The sequence below is a fragment of the Perca flavescens genome, chromosome 6 (assembly GCF_004354835.1).
Source record: "Perca flavescens isolate YP-PL-M2 chromosome 6, PFLA_1.0, whole genome shotgun sequence".
Taxonomy (NCBI): domain Eukaryota; kingdom Metazoa; phylum Chordata; class Actinopteri; order Perciformes; family Percidae; genus Perca; species Perca flavescens.
The window spans coordinates 16,164,153-16,189,631 of NC_041336.1; the positions used below are offsets into that span (position 1 = coordinate 16,164,153).

The window sequence follows — 25,479 nt, forward strand, 5'->3', positions numbered from 1 at the left end:
TGTCTTCTGTTTACATTACAGTAAACTTGACAGACTTGGAAAATACCCAAAGAATCCATAAAGAGCTCATAAAAACTTAAAGATGTAACATGACTCCAAGAATGCATTTTGTTTCACATAAAACTGGTTTCTGTATTAAACTATAGTTGTGAAATTCAGCTTTCTAAAAAAAAACTGAATGAAGTGGGATATTTGATTATTTTTTACTATGAAGGACATGGTTTTATAATAAAGCATCAGTAAATAATTTGTCTTTATGAGAAATTACCTTGATTTCTTGTCACAAGATTTTTTTTGACTTTTCTATTATCTTTACTTAAACTACCTAATAATAGTTTCCATATTTCAGTCCTCTAACATTCTTTTCAAATCAAACAGCAAGCAAAACAGGAACAATTTAAAGCTTTGGTTAAACTCCTAACATCTTGGGGTCACAAATAGAAGATTGCTTCATTTTATGAGTTCACAAGCCATAAATATTGAGAGCCACTTCTCTAGTAGTAGGACATGTTCTCTTATCTGTGACTCAGCACCTCAGCAAGCCACATTCACTCCCATCACTCCCAGTATACAGTGTCACAACAGAGGTTGAGTAACATCATATTTACACTACGAGCATCACTTACAAAAGCACATTGTTATTGAGAGGCCACATCGTATCTGTCGGTGACACATCCCTGACTGATGTTTAACCTCCCGTTCTGTACATTTCAGGAATTATAGACACATGTGACACATTGTGAATAACTTATTGTTTCAGCTGATCTGATGGTTGGGTCACAGTATTTGAACGGGCATGTCACTAATCAGATTAATTCTGGATAGAGGTTTATAAAAAAAAACAGTATTTAAAAGACAATATAAAATATCCCAACCTTTTTTCAATTTAAGAAAGTCAGTCTATCTGCAGACACTGTAACCAGAGACATGTTTGTTAATCTGTCTGGAGGAGGCTAAGTGTCGCCTGGACATCTTTGATCCTCCTCCCCGAGGAATGCTACACGCCTCACTGACGCTCCTCAAACACCACACAGTAAGAAACCCAAAAGCACTCACTGAATAGCTCATAAAACTGACGCACACCAATCCACCATCGAGACTCAGACTTTTGCTACACATGCAGTAGTCATGTAGCATAATACATTTATATCCATCATGATCAGTCTGTCATTAAATTTAGTAATTTTTTTTTTATAGTTGAATTGTCATCCAAAGCAAAACAATATGTGCACAAAGAGTCCAAATATTGTGTTTTATCAGTTGTGGTTCAGCCAAGTAGAAAATATCAATGCATGAGTCATACTTTATGTTCAAAACAAGAATCAGGTACAATTCTGCAAGGAGAGGCAGGCTGATGAGACCTACGGCAGGATAAGATCTTCAGCAAAATCATTCAAAATAGAAGTTTTGTGGCTTTCTAGCTTATTGTTAAAATATCAATCATACAGTAGCCTACTTTGTGTTTATATTACAATATTAGGGGCAGACCTTTATAAAGCTTCATGCGATTACCAAGATCATGTCAAGGTTTAGCTTAAAGACATGTGATCTGTCGAGCTGTTGGGTGGCTGTTGACTCTTCTTTTGATTTTTTCCTATTACAGATTTAAAGCAAGATCTGGACCAATAATTAGGGTTTCTTTAATCACTGCTGGCCACTATTTGTCAGTTTAAAAGGACATTTCTACAAAACAACAAATCAACCTGGGTCTGGGTAACTCCTAACTAAACATATGCCCAAAGGCATTTTGGTGTATTTACACACTAGCATCGTAAACAGTGTTTGTGCTTTTGATTACCGAGTAGGGGGTTGGTCCTGTGCTGTGGGTGTGTGGGAGGATAAAAGAGCAGGAGCACCTGTGACTCTACATGATTTTGATTTCGGAGACAACTGTCAGACAACGTTTCATACGTCATTATTCAGCATGGAAAACAAGATGCTCAGGACGGCTGCTTGTTTGGCACTGGTTTTTACAGGTAGTTAAAATTCAGATGATTTGATGGAAAAAAATGTTAGTCAGTTACATCATGAATTATTTATTGTTTATATTAATAACCAATATTTATTGTTTGGCTGAACAACACAAGGCCAAAAGCACAACAGTGTTGCTCTTAATGATCTATTCTGTGTACTAGGTGTGTGTGTGGGTGAGGGAATCTTACCCCCAGGGCCCCTGAGTGGAGCTGTAGCGGGCACAGTGAAGTTCACCACCACCCTCAGTCCTCCTGGGAGTCCATTCCTCCTGGTCAGCTGGAGCTTCAAAGATGTGAACATCATAACCTTCACCAACACCAACATCACTGAGCCTGGATATGTCAACAGGATCACTTTAGACCAAGCCACGGGGGGCCTGGAGCTCAGGAACCTGGTGCTGGAGGACTGTGGGGAGTACACAGTCACCATCACACTGGCCGGAGGGCAGCAGAAACAGGGCAAGACCACACTGAATGTGTATGGTGGGTTTAATGTTGCAGTGCTGTTTAAAATATGACAAGAAATCACCCGTCAATCATTTGAAAATATTTTTTCTAAAGTAAGTGCTATCTTCAAAGGACATTAATATATTATTATTTTAGTACATACGTCTTAATTGTAATCCATATCTCTTGATACTCCAAAACTCTGATGTTACCCATTTGGTTTACACTATTATGATGCAATGTCTAATTCAATCCAATACCGTAATCCTGCAGTGAATTCCACCTTTTTTAATTTTTAATCTAATTTTAGACTGCAAGGTGGTTGTGTTAAATTGTTGGCAAACAGGATGTGGTGTTGTTTGATTTTATTGGATTCATTGAATTTAGTCCAATAAATCTGTATGTCTATTGTCCTATAAATGCACCAAAGTTCTTGCTAGAATTCAAGGATTCATAGGTTTTCTTTGTTTTCTTAAGTTTGAAATGCAATGTAGCGGTTAATAAGACTAATGAAAAATAAGAAATATAAATGATTAAAAACTATTAAAGAACAAATGATAAAAGATAAACAAAGATCAGTAGTGAATAAAATAGTTTTTTTTATGTAATACACTGAACAAAATGATAGTTCAGCTCATGAAAAATGGGGGCAAAAACAAAAGTGTTGCGTTTATAATTTTGTTCTGTATATGTATCTGTATTAACACTTTGAAACAAATAGATAAATAAAATGAAATGTTTTTCATTGTATTGACGCTCTTTATGTTCTGCCAGCACTGATAACCGGAGCCACCATTCAAACCCCTGCAGCCATCTTAATAGAAGACAAAAGCTCCACCAACCTCAGCTGCAAGGCCTCCGGGTCCATCAGCACCACAGTTTGGATGAAGGATGGCCAGCTGCTCCAACAGAGTGACAGAGTCACTTTCTCAACAGACAACATGACGGTGTTCGTGCAACCTGTTCACAGCTCCAGCCACGGCACCTACCAGTGTCAAGTCAGCAACCCAGTCAGCACCATGACTGCAGCCTATAATCTCACTGTTAACTGTGAGTAATGCTCACTGAACACTTCCAGTAACTGTTGTTAAGCAAAAAAACACCATGAAGACTGATATCAAAATGATAAAGTACATTTCTGTACTTAATAAAAATGTACTTAGTTACATTTCACCACTGCATACACTATATTAAGTTCAGACCTGTAGAGAAATAACTTTAATAACAGCAAAGAATTAAGGGCTAATTTCTTCCAATGCCACTTTCTACTTCCACTACAATTCAGAGGGAAATATAGTACTCTTTACTTCACTACAATTATTTGACAACTTTAGTAGTTACATTACAAATTAAGATTATTGCACAAAAAACATTAAAATTCAGCTGAAACAATGATTCGATTGACGGAATATTTATAGACCACCAACTGAAACTAACTATTTTGATAAAGTTGCAAAAATACAAAAAGATTTTACAGTTTGTTGGTTGGATAAAACTAGCATTCGGATGATGTTGCTTTAGACTCTGGATAGTCACGCATTGCCAGACCTTCCTCCACAGCGCTGTGAACGAGGGTCTGGCTGGTCCACACAGCAGCCCGGGATGGGAGGAAAACGTGCTCTGGTTTATTGGCATTTCTTTAAACCAATCACAATAAGCGCCAGACGGAGCCACGGTGCTGCTGCAAAATAGCCTCGGGAAGGAACTTGTTTTGGTGAACGTGCACGTTCAAAGGTTTTTTTTTAGTCGTGCAACAGAAAACTCAGATTGGACAGATAGTCTAGCTAACTGTCTGGATTTACACTGCAGAGATCTGAGGAGCAGTTAACCATAGTCCTCATAAATCAACAAAAGTTTAAAATGCCAACGCAAAGAAAGAGGAAGGTAATGGACATCCGGCCGAAAAGAGTGACATGTGGCGGATTTCCCGCCGCCACTGGAGCAACCCCGGAAGTGGAACGTCGTGGACGTCGTGGATGTAGACTAGACTCTGTAATTTTGACTATTATTTTTTTTATGATTTTCTGAATTTTAGAAACCAAACAATCAATCAAATATTTGAGAAAATAATGAGCAGATTAATCCATGATGAAAATAATGAGCAGATTAATCCATGATGAAAATAATCATTTGTTGTAGTCCTATACAAAATAGTTAAAATATTTGCTCCACATCAACCAATATTAAAATCCTGCTATTTACATTCATAGTTTAATGATAGAACACATATTAGTTTAACAGGGGACATTTTTCTGCAAATGTAGGACTTTTACCTGTAATGGGGTATTTTCACAATGTGGTATTAGTACTTTTACATAAGTAAAGGATCTGAATACTTCCTATATTTATTTTCTCTGTGCAGTTGGTCCACATAACATATCAATTAGTGGACCTTCATCAGCAGCCCCTGACCAGAGAGTGACACTGCAGTGCACAGCTGACTCTGTCCCACCAGCAAAATTCAGCTGGATATTCAACGGCAATGAGACACATGTTAATAACTCCATGTACATCATAGAGAGGTTGGAGGCAGAACACATCGGAAATTACACCTGCACTGCCAGAAATATGGTGACCACGTTGGAAAACTCCACAGTTCTGAATCTGAGAGGTGAGATTTCACTTTCTGTCAGTGTTGAGTACATTTTAGAGCCTGGTGGCATTTCAAAGGGTAATAACTGTTGTCTTTTTAATACTTCATGAAGCATCCTGTGCTGCTCCCTGCTGGTCGTTTTTACTGATGCTGATCAATGCGCTGACTCTGAGAGAGTTAATGTAAGAGGAAGTGGCAGGTGAGATTAATATTCATATCTGTCATCTTTTTCATATTAAACTTCCCTTTAATCTATTTGTCATATTAACTTTCATTGCATTATTTTTTTCTCAGATTCTTTATTCCCTGATGCATTTTGCTCGCAACTGAAGACTCTGATTAAATACAATAAAAATGTGCTGTACATGAAATGTTATTTTGACTTAATAGATGCCAGAACTTATTACTGAGACAAAGTTGAAACTCTCACTTTGAAAATAAACAATTATCTTTCTTGTTAATTAAATAGACTTTTAGAGATGTAAGAGTGCAAACGTCTGTGTGTCCACATTTGGAACCACAAATAATAGCCCCATGAATTCCCTATTCCGCTGTTACTTATAATGCAGAAATATTCAATTTTAAAACCAAAATAAAAAAAAAAGTCTTCTGGGATTATTTTGGAAGAAGCTAAACACACATTAATGAACACTTGGATTTAAGTGCATCAGAGTTTGTGTATTTAAAAAGGTGTGGTTATAATATGCAGAAAATTGCTCATTGTCATTTTTTTTTCCTGTTATATGAAAATGTTTAAAAGGCATAGTTGCATCTTGTATTACTATTATTGTATTCTTTATATATAAATACATAATTTGCTAAGCACCGTATGATAATCTTGCTGAAAATGTGATTGTGTACATTTACAAGATGCAGCAAAGCTTAAGTTTGTGGCAAATATAATTTCTGTTAAGAGCATGAAATAAATGCAAACGTTTTGAAGAAATGTTTTATGGCCTGTTAAGGAATTCTGCAATATTTTCTTGTCCTGAGTCTGTCTAACAGAATTATTGGGGAAACTGGCCAGGTATGACTTTTACATTATTAATCGAGCCTACACTAGACAGCAATACACTACGGTACTATTATTACCAAAATATAGGCTTGTTAAGAATTTCTAGACATATACACAGAGCTGTATTTGCTGCCAATACCAACCAATACCAACACATTTACATTTATGTTCAATGCACCACTGTCTCCTATAAGAAAATATTTTGCATGCTTTGTCTTGGAGGAATGTAACTAAGGATGCAAAACTGTGCCTGTTGCAGTTGTTATTCCTGTCGTGCCCCGTAAGACCAGCAATTTACATGCAGGCAACAAGATGAGTTCGACCAACTGAAACAGGAAAAGCTTTGCATCCCTGACCTGATTACACTGTTGAACACCTGGGGCTAATTTAGCCAGGGACTCTGATTGGTGGAGATAATTATATATCACTTTTCTGAGATGCAGCTTCTATCAGGAGGCTTGACACAAGGTCACTGGTGAGAGGCTATAAAATGAATGCAGTGTTCTGCTTTATGCTCCTGACACTGTTTTTGTGAAGCATCTTAACTAAAACGGTCGAGCAAGGCGAGCTGTGCCTTTGACGCACACTGAGTACATGTAGTGGTAAAATCTGTTTTAAGTACACTGAATTAAAAGGGCCTTTTAAATTTAAATGAGCAGAGTGCTTTATATAAAAACAAAATCAAACAAAGTGTGCAATCAAACATTTAGCATGCATAGTACACATAAAAGTACATGCATACAAACCCAAACATACTTTACAAATGGTTTTAAATTAGACATTACCAGCCAGTCACTGGAATTAGAGTTATACAGATTTAAAGATGTATTGCAAATTAAAGAATGTGGAATTTATGTGTATATATACACTATGATGAGTAATTTGGAGCTTGCAATAATGGAGGAATTTATCCTCTTTTGAGGATGCTCTGTAGAGAGTGTACACCTGCTATTATGTTTTCAATAGTATCCGTTTATGACCATCTTTTTTTACCTCCCTTAGCTATCAAAACTTTTGACTTCACATAAATTCAGTTTCCATAAATTAACTGTATACTTTATTGTATGTGTTGTATTTGTACCTGTATTCCATTTAGGTCATACACGTCATTGTAAAATGCAACATGTTGTTTCTTCAGACGTCATTATCACATTTTGACCACCAGAGGTCGCTGTTATACTGGTAGATACTTAATAAACCAGCAGTCGGAAATAATGCTGACTGCCGATTGCCGGCTTGAAAATTACAGACTTGAATACTCAGTAGAGAAACGATCGGCCTGTAAGAGTTGTGATATTGTTTTCATTCCTGGTGAAAGTCCTGAGAGATGGGAAAATGCTTCCTGCCGAGGTCATATCCTCTTCTCTCTCTTGGGTAAGTCTAATAATTTAGCCTAGACACACTTCAATAAGATGTTGATAAATCTGGATGTTCGGTTATCTAACTTGAAGCTTAAATCTACATGAAGTGGACAAAATATAAGCCTTTTATAGGCTACACATACATCAGGGCAGAGTTATTTTTTTAATAGTAGCCTATCTGAGTCAACTCGGATCAGTTTTGAGACCGTGGTTGTGTGGTCTATCAGTCAGTGCTGGTGATGACAACCTAGTTCTGAGTAAACTTCGTTCCTCCTTGCAAATGCTATTTTGTTCTGTTTGCCACATGTCATCATGTGAGACTTTTCTTATGTTGCCACACTTCTCCCAGTGTTATTGACTAAAACGCCAGCAGCTGGTCATCCACCGATCTGCCTCTTTGTAACTCTTAAAACTGTAAGTTTCATTAAAGTTGATAAATATAAAAAATAATGAAAATGTTGATTGTTCCAAATACAATGATATGCTATTTTAACCTTACGTCGATCACTTTGTAATTATTACAAAGTGATCGACGTAAGGTTAACATTTAGGAGGTTACTCTGTCACAATACTATTAGTAATAGTATTATGACAGTAACCTCCTAAATTGCTGGTGCATTAATTAGTATATGCCACTTTGTGTTGTATTGTAATGCGTTTGTTATTTTGTCCACCACCTGTAGTGATGAACAATGAAAACTTGCAGATCACCGGTCATACTGCTGAAGTTAATTTGCATCACCTTACTCCCAGGTAAGACAAAAGGATTCAAACTTTGGAAATTTTGTCTTGAAAGGCTGATTACAGTGTTGGTTACTGTGTGTAGAACTTACGTATTTACAATGACTGTTTTAAGACTGAAAATTCCCCTTTAAAAAAGGTACAATGTGAAGATTTCTTTTTTTTTCCCAAGTCACATGAACTAGTAGGCTACAAGGTAAAAATCTAGTGAAATGTTATCCCATCAGCTCAAAGCCCACATATGACCACAAGCAACAGGATGCTGTCATACAAGGATTTTCTGAAATTACCACATTTCACCTTTATCAGAATTTAACTTTAATTTTAGAACCTAGTTCTATAAATCCTACACAGCTTCTATGCTCAGTGATGTGAAAAGATAAGTTTGAGTAATGTTGAAAAAAAAGGGGGAAATATGAAAAAGTGCAACCAGAGTTAAACAAGACTGAACATCTCCTGTCACCATATTACCTTATCTTTTTGCAGTTCTTGAGGCCCAAGAAGTCAAAGTATTGCCTGAAGTGACGGTATACCTCGGGCGTGATGTCACCCTGCCATGCCAATTCATCCCAGCACCACAAGGCGCCAATGTTACTCAGGTTCAGTGGGATCTCATATCACCAGAAGGAGAGGAAATCCTCATTTTTGTTTTTAATGTTAAAGATGGACTTTATGTTAATGAATCGTTTAAGGACAGAGTGGATATTGCAGAACAATCTCTGATCATTAGAGGTGTGGAAATGAGAGATGCAGGCCCGTACACCTGCAGCATTGCATCCTTTCCCAGCGGTTCATTCAAAGGAACCACCAACCTTGTTGTTCAGGGTGAGTATAAAAAGTCTTTTCACACAAACTGTCCAATTTACTGTAAAATTAAGTAAAGATAAAATCCCTGTGATCCTAAACTGAAAACTAAATTTAAATAATTTGTTTCCATTTAAGGTTTTTTAATCCTACTGTCCTTTGCTTGTCAGTGGGGGAAAACCGTCTTTAATTATCTTAGTAAATAAGTGGATCATTTGATACAACTGCTGTGTGACCTTGTATGACTCTTAACTTAATCATTTATACAGCAATGATAAATAAATTGGGATTATACCGTATATCCTTAATACACACATACACACACACACAGGGTTAACCATAGTAATGTTTCCTCTCCCAGAACAGATGCAGTTATCTTCAGCTGTGGTTTCTGCTATAGTGATTGCTGTCCTGTTGCCGTTAGTGAGCATGGCAGCCATAGTTTACCTCATCTTTATCAGAAGGTGAGTGTGTGCGTCTGATGTGTATTTTGTGTAGGAGTATAGAAGCTATAGAAAAGAAACCTCTTCCCATAACCAAGACTTATGTTACATATATTTAGCATTAATCATCCTTTTAAGTACTATTTTTAACATTAAGTCACGTGGAAGGTTATATTTAACTATTGTATATGCTGGCCTAATTAGGAAGTCATTTTGGTTCTTCATTCTAGAGATTGTTCTATAGATTTACTCCCTTTACTGAGATTCATTTCTAGTATCCTAACCATGGTCCTTAATATTTTTTTAAATATCTTCGAAATAGCTTTCCACTCACATTTTAAATATTTATCAAATTAAAATTAAAGGATTAACTATATTTTATATTCAGTTTATTCAAAACATTAAAAAAAGCATTTGTTGTATCTTTTTTTTTAAAGAAGGGACTTTTTTCACAAAGGATTTCTGGGATTAGCAAGAAAATCACTTCAGATCAAAAGTCACTTACAGAAAAACTAACAGCACTTTTTTATTTCTTTACTTTGACATGATCGTACGGTCAGGCACCGCGTCTACATTGGTAAGAATAAAAGCACTTTTCTCTATTTCTAGACAGCAACTGATTAATTTATATATTTTGTTTGTTTCACTTCCCTTGACTAAACTAGTGTGTCTGTCTTTCAGATACACATGGACCAGTGATGGATGTGGTCAGGACATCTGTGATTTTAATAGACGAGGTGAGCTGGTTCTCCGAATTTAAGCTGAATAAGTTTCAGTCAGACAGTTTAATTATGCGGTTGTTTGTGATAAGAAAATTAGTTGTTTCACCGTAGTAAAATACAGATACAATGGACAACAAAGTCTCCACATAACACTCTCTCACACTCCTTCATAGGGTGTGGTCTACTCTGACGTCAAGCTTAAACCATTCAGAGATGCTACACCTCCATCCAATGAGAAACACACAGTGGATGATGTCACATACTCCGAAGTCGTAGTTGGTCGTAGTCACCAAATGAGATGAAATGTACTATTTTGGTACTATTTATATCAGCACATCCTGACAGCGGTCAATACAACCTAACCTTAATGGCTACTCCACGCCTTCTATTCATCCTCTCATATATGGTTTTTCCATGGTCCCGTGTTTCCACAGCAACCTCACAACAGGTGATGCAGTATAAAAGCAAATGTAACATGTTTATCATTAAGTTAGCAATGCTTTAATTAGTGGTGGTATTCTTAAAGATAAATAATAGATATTTTGCTGATTTATATGCAGCTCTGTGTCATGGCAGTGTGAGCAGTTGAATGGCGTGTGGCTTCCCTCTGTGGCCGCAGCGCACGGAACTCCCAGCTGAGCAGAGCAGCAGCGGTCTGCCGAAATCCCCTAGTGGTCCGCTGAGATCCACAGTGCAATGGTACCATGAAGGGAAGCCAAGCACCATTCATCTAAACACACTGCCCACACAAAGATGACACAGAGCGGTTATCAAATCGGCAAAGTATCCCAGCGTCTCTGTGGGGTTGTTCTTGAGCTAAATGGTCAAACCAGCATACCATGCAAACATGCTCACAATGACAATGCTAGCATGTTGAGGTTCAGCAGGTATAATGTTTACCACCACAAACGTTTGGTGCCACTTGGTTTTAAATATTGAAGACAGGAATGGTACAAACCAGCACAGCTCCAACATGTCATCAAGGTTAACCACTTATTTTACCTTGCCATATTGTACAATGGAAAAACACTTGCAGTGTGCCAACATGGCTCGAGTCGTCACGGTGGATCTCATCACACAAAGTTCCTATTCCTCCTTTGCTGACCATCAAAAGAGGAAGACAAAAAAGGAACCAACTCCCCATTTAAATTTTTTTAGGTTCAACTAAATTGGACGTCAAGATGTTTGGAGACTATGATGTGTAGCTCTTGCTTGCACAACGTGAGCCTTTGTTAGGGATAAAAGGTTAAATTTCTTACTTGAGCTTTCCTGATCCAAAAAAAATACAGACACTGGTAATAGTTGCTGTAGTACTTTAGCCTATAGTATTCTGTCTGCTCTGGGTATGAATGTCAGAATTGTTCACAGGTGTTGCAGTCTGAGTGTGCCTTATGTAACAAGGTGACAAAATGTGGTTTGCAAAGTTATTGCAATGATGCACACACCATCACTGAACATTACCAACAGTCATAATCTGTTAGCCGCAGGTTTTCAGAAGCATTTCCTGACAGTTTCATTTTGTGGGTGTGAGATTGTTTGCTTTTATCATAGATATAAAACAATGGCTTTTTATACACTCACTTTGTGTCATCGGAACATATTCTGTTGTGTAAAAATATTAATTTAACTTTACGTTTTTTTTCTCCATTTAGTTTATATTGAAAATCAGTGCTTGTAACTTTGATTACAATCAATGAAATGCATTTGAGATATTTCAGACATGTTACTTGTTTATCAAATAATGCAGATAAACTGAGGACAGAAGCAGCAGAGCATGGTTCTCTAAATTGTCTCTACATTTGCATATCTTTTATTGTTATAATAAAGTTTTACATTTTACCAGATCCGTGGTTCCTCTTGTTCATGTATCTCAGAGTTGTCATGGCAGGAAATAGATCAGAAAGATAAGGCAGTGTGTTAAAAAGTATTTCCATTGCACTCAAATTAATCAGACAACGCAGATTCATGTCACAGTAGTACTATTGAGAAGGAGCCACACATTCATGAGCTATGTTGTTAACAATAAGCAAGAATGGACTTTGTGGAAGAGATGGTGTGCAAATTGGCAGTTTCTTGCATTAAAATAAAGTTTTTGGTTGCTCCAATAATTAAAAGACATTTTACTATTATATGTTACTGTTTTTACAGTATGAACTTAAGGGGGACTTACATTTGCACCAATAAAAGGTTAAATTCATTGGATTCATTGCAGAGCTGAATGTTTTATATAGCCTACAGTAAAAGCATATTGTTGCGTTGAGTTTTACTCAAGGTAAAAAAAAAAAAAAAAAAAACTTTACCCACTCTTGCCTTTGCATTAATCCTGAGCTTGTTGTGCACAGGTCTGAATCTTAGTGATGTCCTGCTTTCTTGTTTCAACTCAGTGTATTTCCACAGGAGATTTTCTTTAAAAGCTTAAGGAAATGAACCCCATAATAACCATAATTAAGCGTTAAGGAAACACCACCCTGATTAAGACAAGATAGCTGAAAACGTTTGGAGAAATAAACATGGTTTATTTGGAAAGTCTGCACCAGGGAGATTGTGTGTGTATTCGCATAAGCAATAAGAAAACATTATATTCGTAATTTCACCTTATTTGAGACACATGGTACTTCTCTGTACATTATCATTTGACCACATGAGGTCACTCTGCTACTGAAGGTTATTATTGGCAGCAGGGAGGAAGGAACCAAAGGGAAATCATGACAACTAGTGAATAACAGACGAGAAAACTGAGAAAACCCTTATGTTACTGCTCTTGTTATTTAATTTGTGCACAATGAAAATTTGCAGCAGATTGCCTGGTTGTGCTTGTATGGTTCATTCACATCACAATCCCAGGTAAGACAAAAGGCTTAAAAACTTAAGTGAAAGTACTGTACAGTGAAAGTATTGGCAGCATAATGTTGAAGCATCACAAGGGAAAGTACTCATTAAGAAACGGCATTGTGTTATATCATTGGATTATTAGGAATGCATTACAGTAAGGTGCATATTAATGTGCTTCTAATGATTTAGCTGGTTGAGGTGGAGAACATTTTTACTACATGCAGTTGGGTAGTTTAATCTATAACAATGCATTACATTTTACAAGTTGCTCATATAGTTTCTGTATGTAAAATCTTAATCTTCAAATTTACTTTAACTGATACACTAAACTAAATGTTGAGGAGTACAATATTTCCCTCTGAAATGTAGTGAAGTAGTAAAGTAAGTGAAAATTAAGGTACTCAAGTACCTCAAACTTGTTAAGTACAGTTCTTGAATAAATGTACCCAAGACTACTTTGTGCGTACACAGGGAGATTGGTGCATGGGGGACAGTCGCCTATAACAAGGTTTTACTAAAGGATGGCTGAATATGTCTAAAACTACTATGTCTAAAAATTACAAAAAAATAAAGTTGGGTTTGATTGATGAATCCTTAATCTCCTACTTTAATCTTCTGCCATACATTCTTATTTGTTGGTAGTTCTTAATAAGGCACAAGATGCCTGAAGTAACGGGATACCTCGGGCGCGATGTCACCCTGCCATGCCATATTACTCAGGTTCAGTGGGATCTCATCTCAGCAGAAGGAAAGGAAATCCTCATTATTGTTTTTAATGTTTAATTTGGACTTAATGTTTAAGTATCATTTCTAAAGGACAGAGTGGAGATTTCAAAACAATCGTTGATCATTAGGTGTGGAGGAAAGGAGAGATACAGGGTCGTACACCTGCAGCATTTCAACCTATCCTAGTGGTTCATTCGAAGGAACCACCAACCTTGTTGTTCAGGGTGAGTAGCAGATATTTGTCCAAGAACTGAAACGATGGGGTGAGTGTATAGTAGTGATGGCGAACTGAAGCTTTCTGAACCGATGAAGCTTTCAATCCAATTGTATCAAAATGAGGTTCAGTACTCTAAGCTTCAGAACTGTAGGAGGACATCTGGTGGTGAAAGTTCAGGATAGCATGTGTCACAAACTGTTAGACATTAGCCATGAAAGTCGAAGATGAATACATTTTGAGTATGAATTCATGGATAAATAAATAATGACAAATAACTAAGCCTATTTGGGACATGCATAAATAAAATGTAATTGCCTTCTCCACAAAAAAAAACAACTCAAAGTTAGGATTTTGGTTGTGGACGTGTTTAGTGTTTGTAAAGAAATACATCAATTTGGGATGGAAATGAATAAAGAACACATTGCACACACATTTGTGATTATATTGAGTATGTAGCCTAGAGCAACTTTTTTACTCGCTATAAAAAACTCTTTTATAAACCCTCTACTCGCTATAATAATCTCTCTATGCACTAACTCTCTGTATAACTCTCTACTGCAACAACCCACAAAAGGTGTGCCCAGTGTCGCTCAACTTTCAACTTCAAAGCGGTCACGTGGGAGTGTGTGAAACGAAGCTTCGGACGTCAATGGTCACGTGATTCTCACCAAACGGAAGTACACAGTAGGAAGCTTGGAAGTAAGAGAGATGTGGACTGCAGTCATAATGACATTCTGTCTTGCACTTACTTTTAAAGCTGTTTTACTGTAAATTGCATTTGCCATCATTTTGTAAACTTATCACATCAAGACATCAGTAAATGAACTGTCTTGCCTTTGGTTTTACTGTAAATTGCATTTGCAATTTTGCTTATCATTTAAATAACTGCTCCTTTGGCAAGCACATTTCAGCAACAAGGCAATTCAAAGAGCTTTACACAGAACATTAAAAGTACATTTAAAAAAAACATTATAACAGGCATTAAAGCGCCAAGAGAATAGAAAATGAAAACAAATAGAAGATGGGTATAAAATACAAATATTTTAGTGTAAGAAATCAATTATTTGATTTAATAAAAGGCAGCGGCAAACACAAAAGTCTTCAGTCCTGATTTAAAAGATTGGAGTTGCAGCAGACCTTAAAAGCATAAGGCCCATGTTATTCTACATGTTTCTTATTTTCAAAATAAACTGTGGCTGTTCTCTAAATATCCCACACAGAACAAACACTGTTCCTAAGGTTTGACATAACATTTCACTCTGTTGCTCAAGGTCAGGAAACGGTAAGAGTAGCACACACATTCCTTTCTCCACAACCGAAAGGAAACTAAACTGGGTAAAGCAACGACCATTTTGATTGCTGTGGAAGATTATAGATGCCCCGTGTTGTTGTGATGACAGCTAAAATTTGTACATGTTTCTCTTATCATTTGCTAGCCAATGTTTGAATTCAAACCTCATTTAGGGTTAGAGGCTTTGGGAATCAGAGAGAAAGGGTGGATATCTTGTACCAATTCTTCACAGCTATCTACAGCAGCTTTAAACCCAAATCAAAAATTGCATATCATGATGCAGAACTATTCAAATGACACCGATTCTAGTAATAGTTGTAGTTTGTTCTCTTATCCTGTAAAACTTTATATGCTCAGTGTTAACGTCAGAATCTTGTAAGCAGATATTGCAATATCGTTTTTTTTAATACCAAAAAGGCGACAAAATGTTGTTTAAAGTCTTGTAAAGATTCAAACACCTCATCACTTAACATTAACAACAGTCAGTTTTAAGTTCTCAACCAGTGTTTCCCCACCGTGTTATTTTGTCAATGGGAGAAAATAACTTTTTAAAAAACACAAAACGTACGTTAAATACTTTGCAAAAACATGAAGCAAATATACACCAGATAAATGTTCAATTAAATAATTCAATACAATTAAAGCAAATATAGTAACAAATTATGTTGAAACTATTTCACTAAAACATAAATATAAAACCAGAACAGTTCAAGAGAATGCAAATCTAAAACTATGCATTTCTAAAATAGATTTAAACAAAGAAGGGCGCCTGGGTAGCTCACCTGGTAGAGCAGGAGCCCATATATAGAGGTTTACTCCTCGACGCAGTGGCCGCGGGTTCAGCTCCAACCTGTGGCCCTTTGCTGCATGTCATTCCCACTTTTTCTCCCCTTTCATGCTTTCATCTGTCCTATATAAATAAAGGCCTAAAATGCCAAAAATAATCTTTGAAAAAAAAAAGATTTAAACAAAGAAAGAGAGCTGGCCTACCATCTCCTCCAGCAGCTCATTCAACAGTTGAGGGGCCCTGGATCTGATCCTGTCTGTACCGTCATGGAGGTGAGTGCGAGGCAGTTCAATTATTTATTCTGAAAATTCGCTTAAGGACATGGGCAGAAAGTCCAAAACGGAAGTAACTGATAATCCACAGGTAACCGGAATGTGGCAGGGAAAAGGCCCAGGCAGGTACAGATACAGGTTTCAGAGTTTAGAGGCAGGGAAGCAATAGCATGAAACACATAGCAACATTGACAAACTGATTAGGGGAAGTGGAAACAGGTGAGCAGGTAACTGGGACCGGTGGGAAGGTCTGAGGACATCTGGTGGACAGGTAGAGAATGGCAGGCAAAACAAACAACTAGACAGGCCTCATGAAAGTTAGACTCACTGTCAGAACATGTGAGAACAACAACATTTTTACAGGCTCATTTAGTGTGTTTTATTTGCTGTGTTGTTTAATTGATTTTATATTTAAATTCAGTGCTGAAGCAAAATTAGTTTTTTTGAAGTGTAAAAATATAAACATAAGGGCTCATATTAGATTTTTTTTATTTGTTGTGCAGTTACATCTGTTTTCTGCAAGTTGGTGCTTATGATTTGTTTACAATCAGTGTAATGCTTTTGAGATAATTCAGTCCTGTTGCTTGTTTATCAAATCATGCTGGCGAGCAGATATACTACAGGGCACAGTTCTGTAAATTGTTTTTTGTTTTGTCTATTGTTACTTAATATAGTTGCACATTTTACCAGACCTTACTTAAATCTGTGGTTTCCCATATTTTGTATGTACTGAAGAGTTCTGCCATGACAGGAAATGGATATAAAAGATGAGACAAATGCTGTTTGAAGGGAGTGCATTATGCAGTTTTCGGGAAAGTAACTAAATACATTTATTCATATATTTATAAGTATTATAAACTATAAATGTACTTTAAGTACATTTTGCTTATAATACTTCTGCATTTTTACTTAAGTAGGAGTTAGAATGCATGACTTACTTGTATAGTAATAAAGTATTTTTAAATGATCGCCATGGTACTTTACACTTGGCACTTACATAAGCTAAGTATTTTGAGTACTTCCTCCACCCCTGGCATTATGACAGTGTATCCATACCAGAAAATCATTTCATTCAGACATGAAAAGAAAAAATGCAGCGAACTTTCCACTGACAAAGAGGAGACACGTGTCACTGTGGGACTGTTTGAATATTTTTATTCCAAAAGACGTTTGTGTGTCTATAGGTTTGAACAACAGGGCGATCTCTCTGAAGAATATCATTGCACCTTCGTCCCAACACCATCATACACCCTCAACCCACAATCACACTATAGAACCTCTTGCTCTTCAATAGGAATAATAACAACAATTTAATCATAATATTCATCATCAGGTTTAATAATCCATGTAGCACTAGTATAGAAATATGAAAAAATACTAAAGAAAAGAACATAAAAGTAAACAAAAAGGTTTGTTTTGCGGAGTGACTGTTCAGACACCCCATCTGATCTGTTTTGTGACCCTCCCTTCCCTTCATAATTATTCATACTAGCAATATTTTGGCTGTTTAGGGTTTGTACACTTCCTCTTGCCTCTCCACAATGATGCTTTGCAGCTAATAAATGCTTTCAGCTGATGGTTTAAAGCTGTTGGTAGCCACTTATTGGCTATGTGGTGCTGTCACATATCAAGTGTGAATTCATACACAGAACAAACCAAAGACACAAAAAAGAGACACAAAAACAACCAGTGGTTTTACAACCTTTAGACAACAAGGGAATCAGAAAGGAAGATGTGGACGGTGTCTCCGCTTGTGTTTTTGTTTGTTTGTTTGTTTGTGTGTGTGTGTGTGTGTGTGTGTGTGTGTGTGTGTGTGTGTGTGTGTGTGTGTGTGTGTGTACACTGTGACTTCTTGCGGAATGGGGTTGGCTCCTGTTGCCTTGTCAGCATTCTGAACACAAAGGCAGAAGTAAACAGAGAGAAAGAGACATCAAATCTGGGCCTGCTTCTGCTGACAGCAATCATTCAGGGAAACAGCATAATGTGTGCAAACAATGTTATCATTCATTATCTGGAGCACAACATTGTCGACAAATCTGTTTCACTGCAAAATGCATAATTTTGTACAGCAATGCAATGTTTGCCCAGACAACAATGCCAGCATTTCACATTTTTTTCAGGGGATTTATAAAGGGCTGAACTGGTGGGTTTGTATATATTTTGTAATACTGCTGAATATGTACTGGTGGAGATCTGAGAAGATAGCATGTAGCTCCTTGACTAACAGTGAAGCAGCTTTATATGTATTGGAGGTGGCATTCAAATCAAAGGGCAAAGAAGAGGAAAAGGAAAAGACAACGTAATATGTTCAGGAGGCAAGAAACACTGGCTTTTGAGAATTGAGAATCAGCTGCTGAAAAGCATGACATTCATAAAATCTGCTGTAAGGAAATTAAAATATAAAAGACAAACAATAAGCAAACACTGAACAGGATAACGCAAATTTAGTTATATCTTGAATTGAAACTGTTGCATCAGCTAACCTTCAAATCTTGGATGTCAGCATCTCATTTAACACAGCAGAATGACTTTTTTTATAACTGAGTATAGTAACTATAACTAAGGGTGTGTATCAAACCGCCCCTTAGATCAGTCTACAGTGAGTATTTTGGGACCTGATTAGATAACTGATTCAATGAACACTGAGACACTGATGAGTCAATGACCTGCAGTGCAGAAAATGCTAATACAGCACTTGATAACAATGTCATATAATAATACAAAATACATAATCTCTGGGATGATGGGCTATTAGTAAAAGACCAGGCATTTGCTTCCGAGGGGACTCTTTCACAGAGGTGTTGTACACAGAGAGCACAGCTGCAGCACTTGAAAGTGATCACAAAGTGGTACGTTTGGTTACATTTAAGGGAAATCCTGCTGCGGTAATCCTACCTCATTTTATTCCCACGGACCTAAAGCTGATCTGTTTTAATTGTGATCTAAATGTCATTTTTTTGTACTAAAAATAAAGCAGACTCAAAGGAATAAGGCTGGCAATGTTGTATATTTTACATATATAACAAATTCCATGAAAAGATCAGAACCACCAAAGTGTTGGTCTGTCTCTCAATATTTTACAATTTCTGCAGCCTGTTTGTGGCACTCAACCCCTTTGGTCTCACTGAAGACTCAACTCTTAAAAAATGGGCACAAATATAAACTTTTTTATGAAAATAGTTATTAGCAAACAGTGTGACTCACTATTGTGTGTTTAATCGTTTTTAAATGGAGGTCTAGCACAGATAAATAAGCTACATGAGGCTTTGGCTACTTATAAGTCAGATCAATTCATCAGGTTATTGGTGGTTTTGGTCTTTTCATTGGATCTGTTGACAGTAAGAAAAATATGAAATATCAGCAGCCTTATTCTTTCATGCTTCTTGTAATTATAACACAATTACTTGCTGTAAAAGCAGTGGCTACTTGGGAGACTGGAAATCTGTTTTAAAACGTATGGTATGCTTTGAATAATTCTCAACAATAAATAAAGTTCCAAATTTGAAGTTAAAGGGCTAAAACATGCAAATCCACCAGTGTATTTGGTGTATTATTTAAGCACCGTAGCTAATATACTGTAGTGTTAAGATTTAGTTGGAGTTTCACACAACAGTAGGGGCCCTATCTTGCACTTGCCTTTGTACACCGACACATGTATCATTCCTATTTTGCACCCGACATACAGCGGACTTTTCCCTCCACAGACGCACGTCTGTAAATTAGGGAATGTATTTGCGCTCCGGGGGGCGGTACAGCGAAAAGGGGAGGCGTGTTGAGGTGAAGACGTTCCCTGATGCTATTTTGCAGTTTCAGAAAACAATTCCGCCACAGACCAGGAAAAACCTGGTCTAAAGTCAGTGGCGCGTTATTCAGATGCTATTTTAGGGGCGCATGCTTGGCCACGTGCGCACAACGCGCATATAGGCCTACACCTTGCTTCTCTCATCTACAGGATGAAGCAATTCCCATTTTTGCAAACCATACATAATTACAAGAAAAAATATTACTGAAAATGCGCTTCAGGTGTTTGGATAGGTCAGGAGGCACTTTACAGTACAGTCCTCAAAAAGTCGCTGCATTCTTTGTGGCTTGTTGTGTTTTACACATTTCCATGAATCATGGACGTGTTGATGACATAAATGAGGAAATATTAGAGGACTTAAGGAGACGTGATGTTGAACTACGGCGGGATTGGACACTCCGGCGGGATCTGGTCTGGGAGTGGTAATGCGCGATGCGGGTGGACGGAGATGGAGTGGGGGGGAGGAGCAAGGGGCACAACAGGAGCAGGTGGTGCGTTTGGAGGCCCACGCTCCACGGCTGCAGTAATCCTCTCCAGATTTGGGTTGATGTGCCCGAGAGGCCGCAGCAACATCGCCACCCGGCCAAGACGGGTATTTATTACTTTTCCGCATCCCGGACAGCTCCCGCTGGCGTGCGCCAGGCAAATCCGCCGTCATAATAGCAATCCGCCATGGAACAAGCGCGCCTGCTCTTAAAGGGAATGTGAGATGGCGCTCTGATTGGTTATTTTCACGTTACGCCCAAACCACACCTAGCTACTTCAGACCAACCCATTTTAGATTTGTGTTGGGCGCAAGAGTCATTTATCCCGCCGGTATAATAGCAACAGCGCCTGAGATGTGCCCACAAAGCTACTTGCGTTCTGCGTTTCATACTTGCGTTTCAGATCGTTAAAATGGGGCCCTAGGCCTGTAACATTAACAACAGGTTCCTATTCCAGCCCGAGTGAAAAAAACATGTATTTCTTCTCAATCTATTTATCAGCATGATTCCCTGTGTTCAACACCATCCTGAATGAGTCCCCAGCCACCGAGGGGAGTAATTAGGCGATCAAAAGCTTGAGACTGTATTGACAAGGCTGTGTTGAGGCTATCACTCTGGCGGGAGCCTCTACTGTGAACGGCCAAATCTGTCTGTTAAACAGAGAGAAGGGAAGAAGCTGTAGCTACAGTTTGCTGGCGCATTAACTAGCCCCTTTAAAAGATGCCCAGAATTAACAGATCAGGACAGATCTAATAATGGAAGTAGTTCAGTTAGGGATTTCTCATTCAAATTCAGTAGCGTCCTTTTCACTCTCTGCCTCTTTCTATCGGTTCTTCTCTTTCTTGCCTCTCTGGCTCTGCCTCACCCAGTCTCTCTATCTCTTCTACGCTGTGTGAACACAGGTGAAAAAGAAGTAAAGGCTTGGCAAGTGGTACCCAGGATAACGAGGGACATTCATTTCACATTTCAAAACCTCTTGCTCTTCCTAGTCTTTTTGTGGTCTGATTATCTAACATTTGTAGAAGGGTGCTGTTGCTGGGTACATGGTTCTCCTCACTTTAAGTAGTTACAGACTTACAGGAAGCACACATTTTTACATACACACGCACAGTGTAAAGAAAGGCAGACAGTTTCCTCTGCTACCGTTTGCATTATGTTGTCTTGAAGTTGTTTCATCCGCCTTCCCTGATAACATCCAAAAAGCAGCTATGGGGCGCAGGGAGGGACACAAAACTCTAGGACACAATTAGCTGCAGTCAAGTTTCTTAGTATAATCCACCATATTGTCACACATAGTCTGTATTTAACTCTGTAATTCCCACTTAGAACAATGGTAGCAAAACCAAAAAGACAACAAAAGAAAAAGAAAACAGGAATAATTCTCTGGAAATCTTTTAGTTGCTGTTTTTAATCACATTCGGAAACAGTATGTCCTCCAACAAGGCTTCATTTTACTAGAGGGGTAGAAAGCTTCCAGGGAATGTCTGTGGAAGAAAATCAACACCCTCACATCTAAAGGTGAAGTGAGAGGGGGAGTAAGGAGAAAAAAACGAGGCCAATAGAAACCATCATCTGGTCATGTGCATTTCTGCTCAGATTTGTCCAAACTGAACTGTTTTCCGGAGTTGATTACAGAAGCTTAACTGACGAGCATCTCACAGCGTGCTTGTAGCCAGTTCTGTCTGTAGGCCTCAAGCTCAACTGGAGAAAGGGTCACTGTTTCTCTCCTTTATTCTCCTTTTGAAAGATCGTCTCATTTTCTATTGGCTGACCTCGCAGAGTTCAACGTTTTGTCCCTCCATCTCTCCCTCTTTTGTTCTCCAATGAATTTAAACTGTGGAAACAAGCAGTGTTTCTCTCCGCAGCACAAATGTTCCTCACACTTCACCAGCTCCCTGCAGCCCTCTCACTCTGCCCATTGCGTCTGGTCTCAGTCCTGGTCGCCGAGTAGGTCTGTGGTGTTGCTGTTCTGTGGAGGTGGAATGGGTCGGGAGGTATGAGGCGGGGGGCTGTGGTGATGCCGCCTCGGGCTGGCCCCCCCTCCGCCCTCACTGTCTGTGTTGGATGAGGATGGGGGTGGGGGTGGGGGTAGCCTCGGCAAGGGTGCAGATGAAGGTGGTATTCTTGTTGTGGTTGATCCTGATCTTAGGCTCTGGATCCTCCGGCACTCCTGGCAGATCCGCACATGGGTGCAGTTTCGGGCGGGCAACATCACAGGGGTAGGGGCTGGTGGAGGAGGGGTGGTGTTGGCCCCTAGTGGATCATCTGGAATCCGTTGGGGACCAGGGCCCAGATCGGGAGGCCCCGTCCCTCCTGCTCCACCTCCAGCTCCACCTGTCAGCGGGCCAGCTCCACTGTAGAGCTTGCCGTTGCTGAGGCGCATCTCCCGGACCAGGCGCAGGGGCCGAGGGGCCCCCAGAGCTATGCGTGTGGGATGACGCAGGGCTGCTGAGCTGCTGAGGGGCCGACGGCGGCGCATGCGGGAGGTCTTCTTACAGGAGACGGCGTTTCGGAACTCTGTGATCATCTCCTGACAGACAGACACCTAAAGGTGAAAAGGAAGGAGGAAGGAAAAAGGGTAGGAGGGGCGCCACAGACACAAAGACAGGCAGCAGAACGAGACGGTGGTAAGGCAGTACATAAATAGGAGAGCGGAGGGAAAACAATTTTTTTTTTTTAAGGAAAAGCAAAAACAAAAAGTAGAAACAGGAACAAGGCAGAAAGAACAGACACAGTAAGGCATGGAAAAAAAAAAGTCGCAGGAGATGCAAGGGCACAGAGATCAACAAATGGAGGGATGGTTTTAAAACAGAAATGAGAAGGTGATGGGGAAGGATGTGGAGATGAATAGAGATGGGAGAATATCCAAGGAGCAGAGAGAGTTATTACAATCCAAACACCAAAATGTTTAGTTTATGAGCACTTCATTATGGCACTATGCACTATGAACGGACAGGCAGGCCTGCATACTCAGGTGCACATAAAGAAAGGCACACTCAGACACATACAAACAGTAAGACACCCACAAATCTTTTCATCATTCCAACAGCATGACACTACTGTAATTTGCACACACAACGACCAAAATGCATCAACATGTCCACTACAGACAAACAACATTCTCATTGAAATCATAATAAAAAAGTAATGTGCTCACATAAACAGAAACAATACTCGTTATCGGAGAACAGACACTGATGACAGGAGGTGTGTGTGTGTGTTTGAGAGAGAGATAGAGAAAGACACAGTGAAATGGGTGAGAAGTAATCCAAGAATGGAAACGAAGAATACCAGCGTACATGTGAGGCATGTAAAAGAAGATACATCATGACATTTAATGCCAGGGAAAAAGATCACACTACTTCTTAATGCAAGCAAATATTGGCATTTCTCAATATTGCTTATCCGTACCATCAAATTTAGCTCACAAACACTTGCTGCCACTGTTAAACACCAAACGCTAAAAACAGGCAGGACATGCAAAGTGAAATCAAATTATCTATTTGTTGTATACATTTTGGACACTACAGCAGTTCAGTGCCGCATACTTGAACATTCCTCTCATCTCACATGCACATAACACATTGATCCTCAAATGTTAGAGCACATACAAACCAACAAACACTTACAAATGGAGGCAAAAGCTGAAAGAAATCTACTCACTCACACACAAACACACAAAACAACATAATAAAAAAGGTTTGGCGGGATGCCATGGGAACCTACTGGGGTGTGTCTGTGGGGTCGGCGAGGGCAGGTATGGGGGCATACCTCATCTGTCTCTGCAGAGCGCCGTGTCGACCACACAAACTCCATAATGGCCACAAACACGGCAATGATGAGGCCACAGATCAGCACCACGAAGATGCCCCCAATGTTCTCCATGCCCAGACCTGAGAGTGGGCCACAGGAGACAAACGTTAGTACACACATGCACACTGGCATGGTTTTAAATGTATTACTTTACTTTAAAATCGACTAGACATGGACTACTACACAGCCTGTGAAAACTGTATAATACCTTCTGTGGATCTGGAAGAGCTCTGTTAAAGTTCAACATTTTGGGAAATCTAATTGTTTGCTGACTTGCAGAGAATTAGGTGAGAAGATTGATACCACTCTAATAGGATAAATATTAGGGGTGTCATAATTATCCAAATCCACAATTTTAAATAAATAAAGACATGTTAGTCAATGTTAGACTATAAAATCTTGATTCGTAAAGATCAACAGATCATTTGTTTTATGCCCTGACAACTCATCATGCCATTTACATTTTCAAATTCTTCTGCAAAAAGATAGGCTACATGGTATCAAATGTCATATAACTGCCATATATTTCTGTAATGTACTAGGCCTATACTAAGGCCATCTGGTCAAATTTAAGTCTGATAAAGATTACTAAAGTGACCTCACTTTTCTCAGAATGGGTTTTGAGACCCCAAATGTTTAATCAACAGCCTGCAGGGAGTTTGAAAGACCACTCAGGGGAGGGTCTAAATGTAGCATCTAAAAATGTAGATTTCTCAGCCTCTGCAGCACCCCTTAATAAAAAATCTGTCTCTTGCAAGTGTCTCAATTACAACGGAGCATTAGGCCACATCAAGGGTAAGAAAATTAAGTAGGAAGATTTTTTATTTATTTTGCATTTTGAGAACAAAATGTCAAGAATAAAGTCAACATGACAAGAATAAAGTTGAACTACTTTTTCAAAAATAAAGTCCAAATGTTGAGATTAAAGTCAACACGATGAGAATAATGTTGAACTACCATTTCGCGAATAAAGTCGACATGTCGAGAAAAAAATTTATATTTCAAGAATCAAGTCGGACTTTTGAGAATAAACCAAACTACTAGCTTTACCTATAGTCTTCTACAAAATACCTTGTGAAGGCCTATATGAACTTGTGAAATTATACTTCAGAATCGGTTTTAATAACAAGGAAATTCTTTCTCTTTTAGCATGAA

At 38.5% G+C, this 25,479-nt stretch overlaps 2 protein-coding genes across 3 annotated transcripts in view; one reads left to right on the plus strand and one right to left on the minus strand.

Moving 5' to 3' along the window:
- Positions 1-7,240: 7,240 nt before the first annotated feature.
- On the plus strand, positions 7,241-11,943 carry LOC114557675 (nectin-2). Of its 2 annotated transcripts, XM_028581276.1 has the most exons (8): positions 7,241-7,402; positions 7,739-7,803; positions 8,073-8,142; positions 8,617-8,955; positions 9,296-9,398; positions 9,938-9,954; positions 10,059-10,114; positions 10,273-11,943. In XM_028581276.1, the coding sequence occupies exons 3-8, from the start codon at positions 8,082-8,084 to the stop codon at positions 10,399-10,401; spliced, it is 705 nt and encodes a 234-aa protein (XP_028437077.1). In that variant the 5' UTR covers positions 7,241-7,402; positions 7,739-7,803; positions 8,073-8,081; the 3' UTR covers positions 10,402-11,943. The 2 variants fall into 2 exon arrangements, with proteins under 2 accessions (XP_028437077.1, XP_028437078.1); XM_028581277.1 differs by lacking the exon at positions 7,739-7,803.
- An 8,935-nt stretch (positions 11,944-20,878) lies between these two features.
- Positions 20,879-25,479, minus strand: part of grik5 (glutamate receptor, ionotropic, kainate 5) — a 76,238-nt gene continuing 71,637 nt past the window's right edge. The window contains exons 19-20 of the mRNA XM_028580508.1: positions 24,238-24,404; positions 20,879-23,056 (exon numbers count right to left, since the gene is read on the minus strand). Of these exons, the coding sequence (XP_028436309.1) occupies positions 22,442-23,056; positions 24,238-24,404 (782 nt within the window). The 3' untranslated portion in view covers positions 20,879-22,441. The remainder of the gene's footprint in view (positions 23,057-24,237; positions 24,405-25,479) is intronic.

Excerpts from the sequence above, each read along its gene's own strand:
- LOC114557675 (XM_028581276.1), top strand. The coding sequence starts at position 8,082 with ATGAAAACTTGCAGATCACCGGTCATACTGCTGAAGTTAATTTGCATC. Across the intron at positions 8,143-8,616 it reads TTGCATCACCTTACTCCCAG|TTCTTGAGGCCCAAGAAGTC; the intron begins GTAAGACAAAAG and ends ATCTTTTTGCAG. Across the intron at positions 10,115-10,272 it reads CTGTGATTTTAATAGACGAG|GGTGTGGTCTACTCTGACGT; the intron begins GTGAGCTGGTTC and ends ACTCCTTCATAG.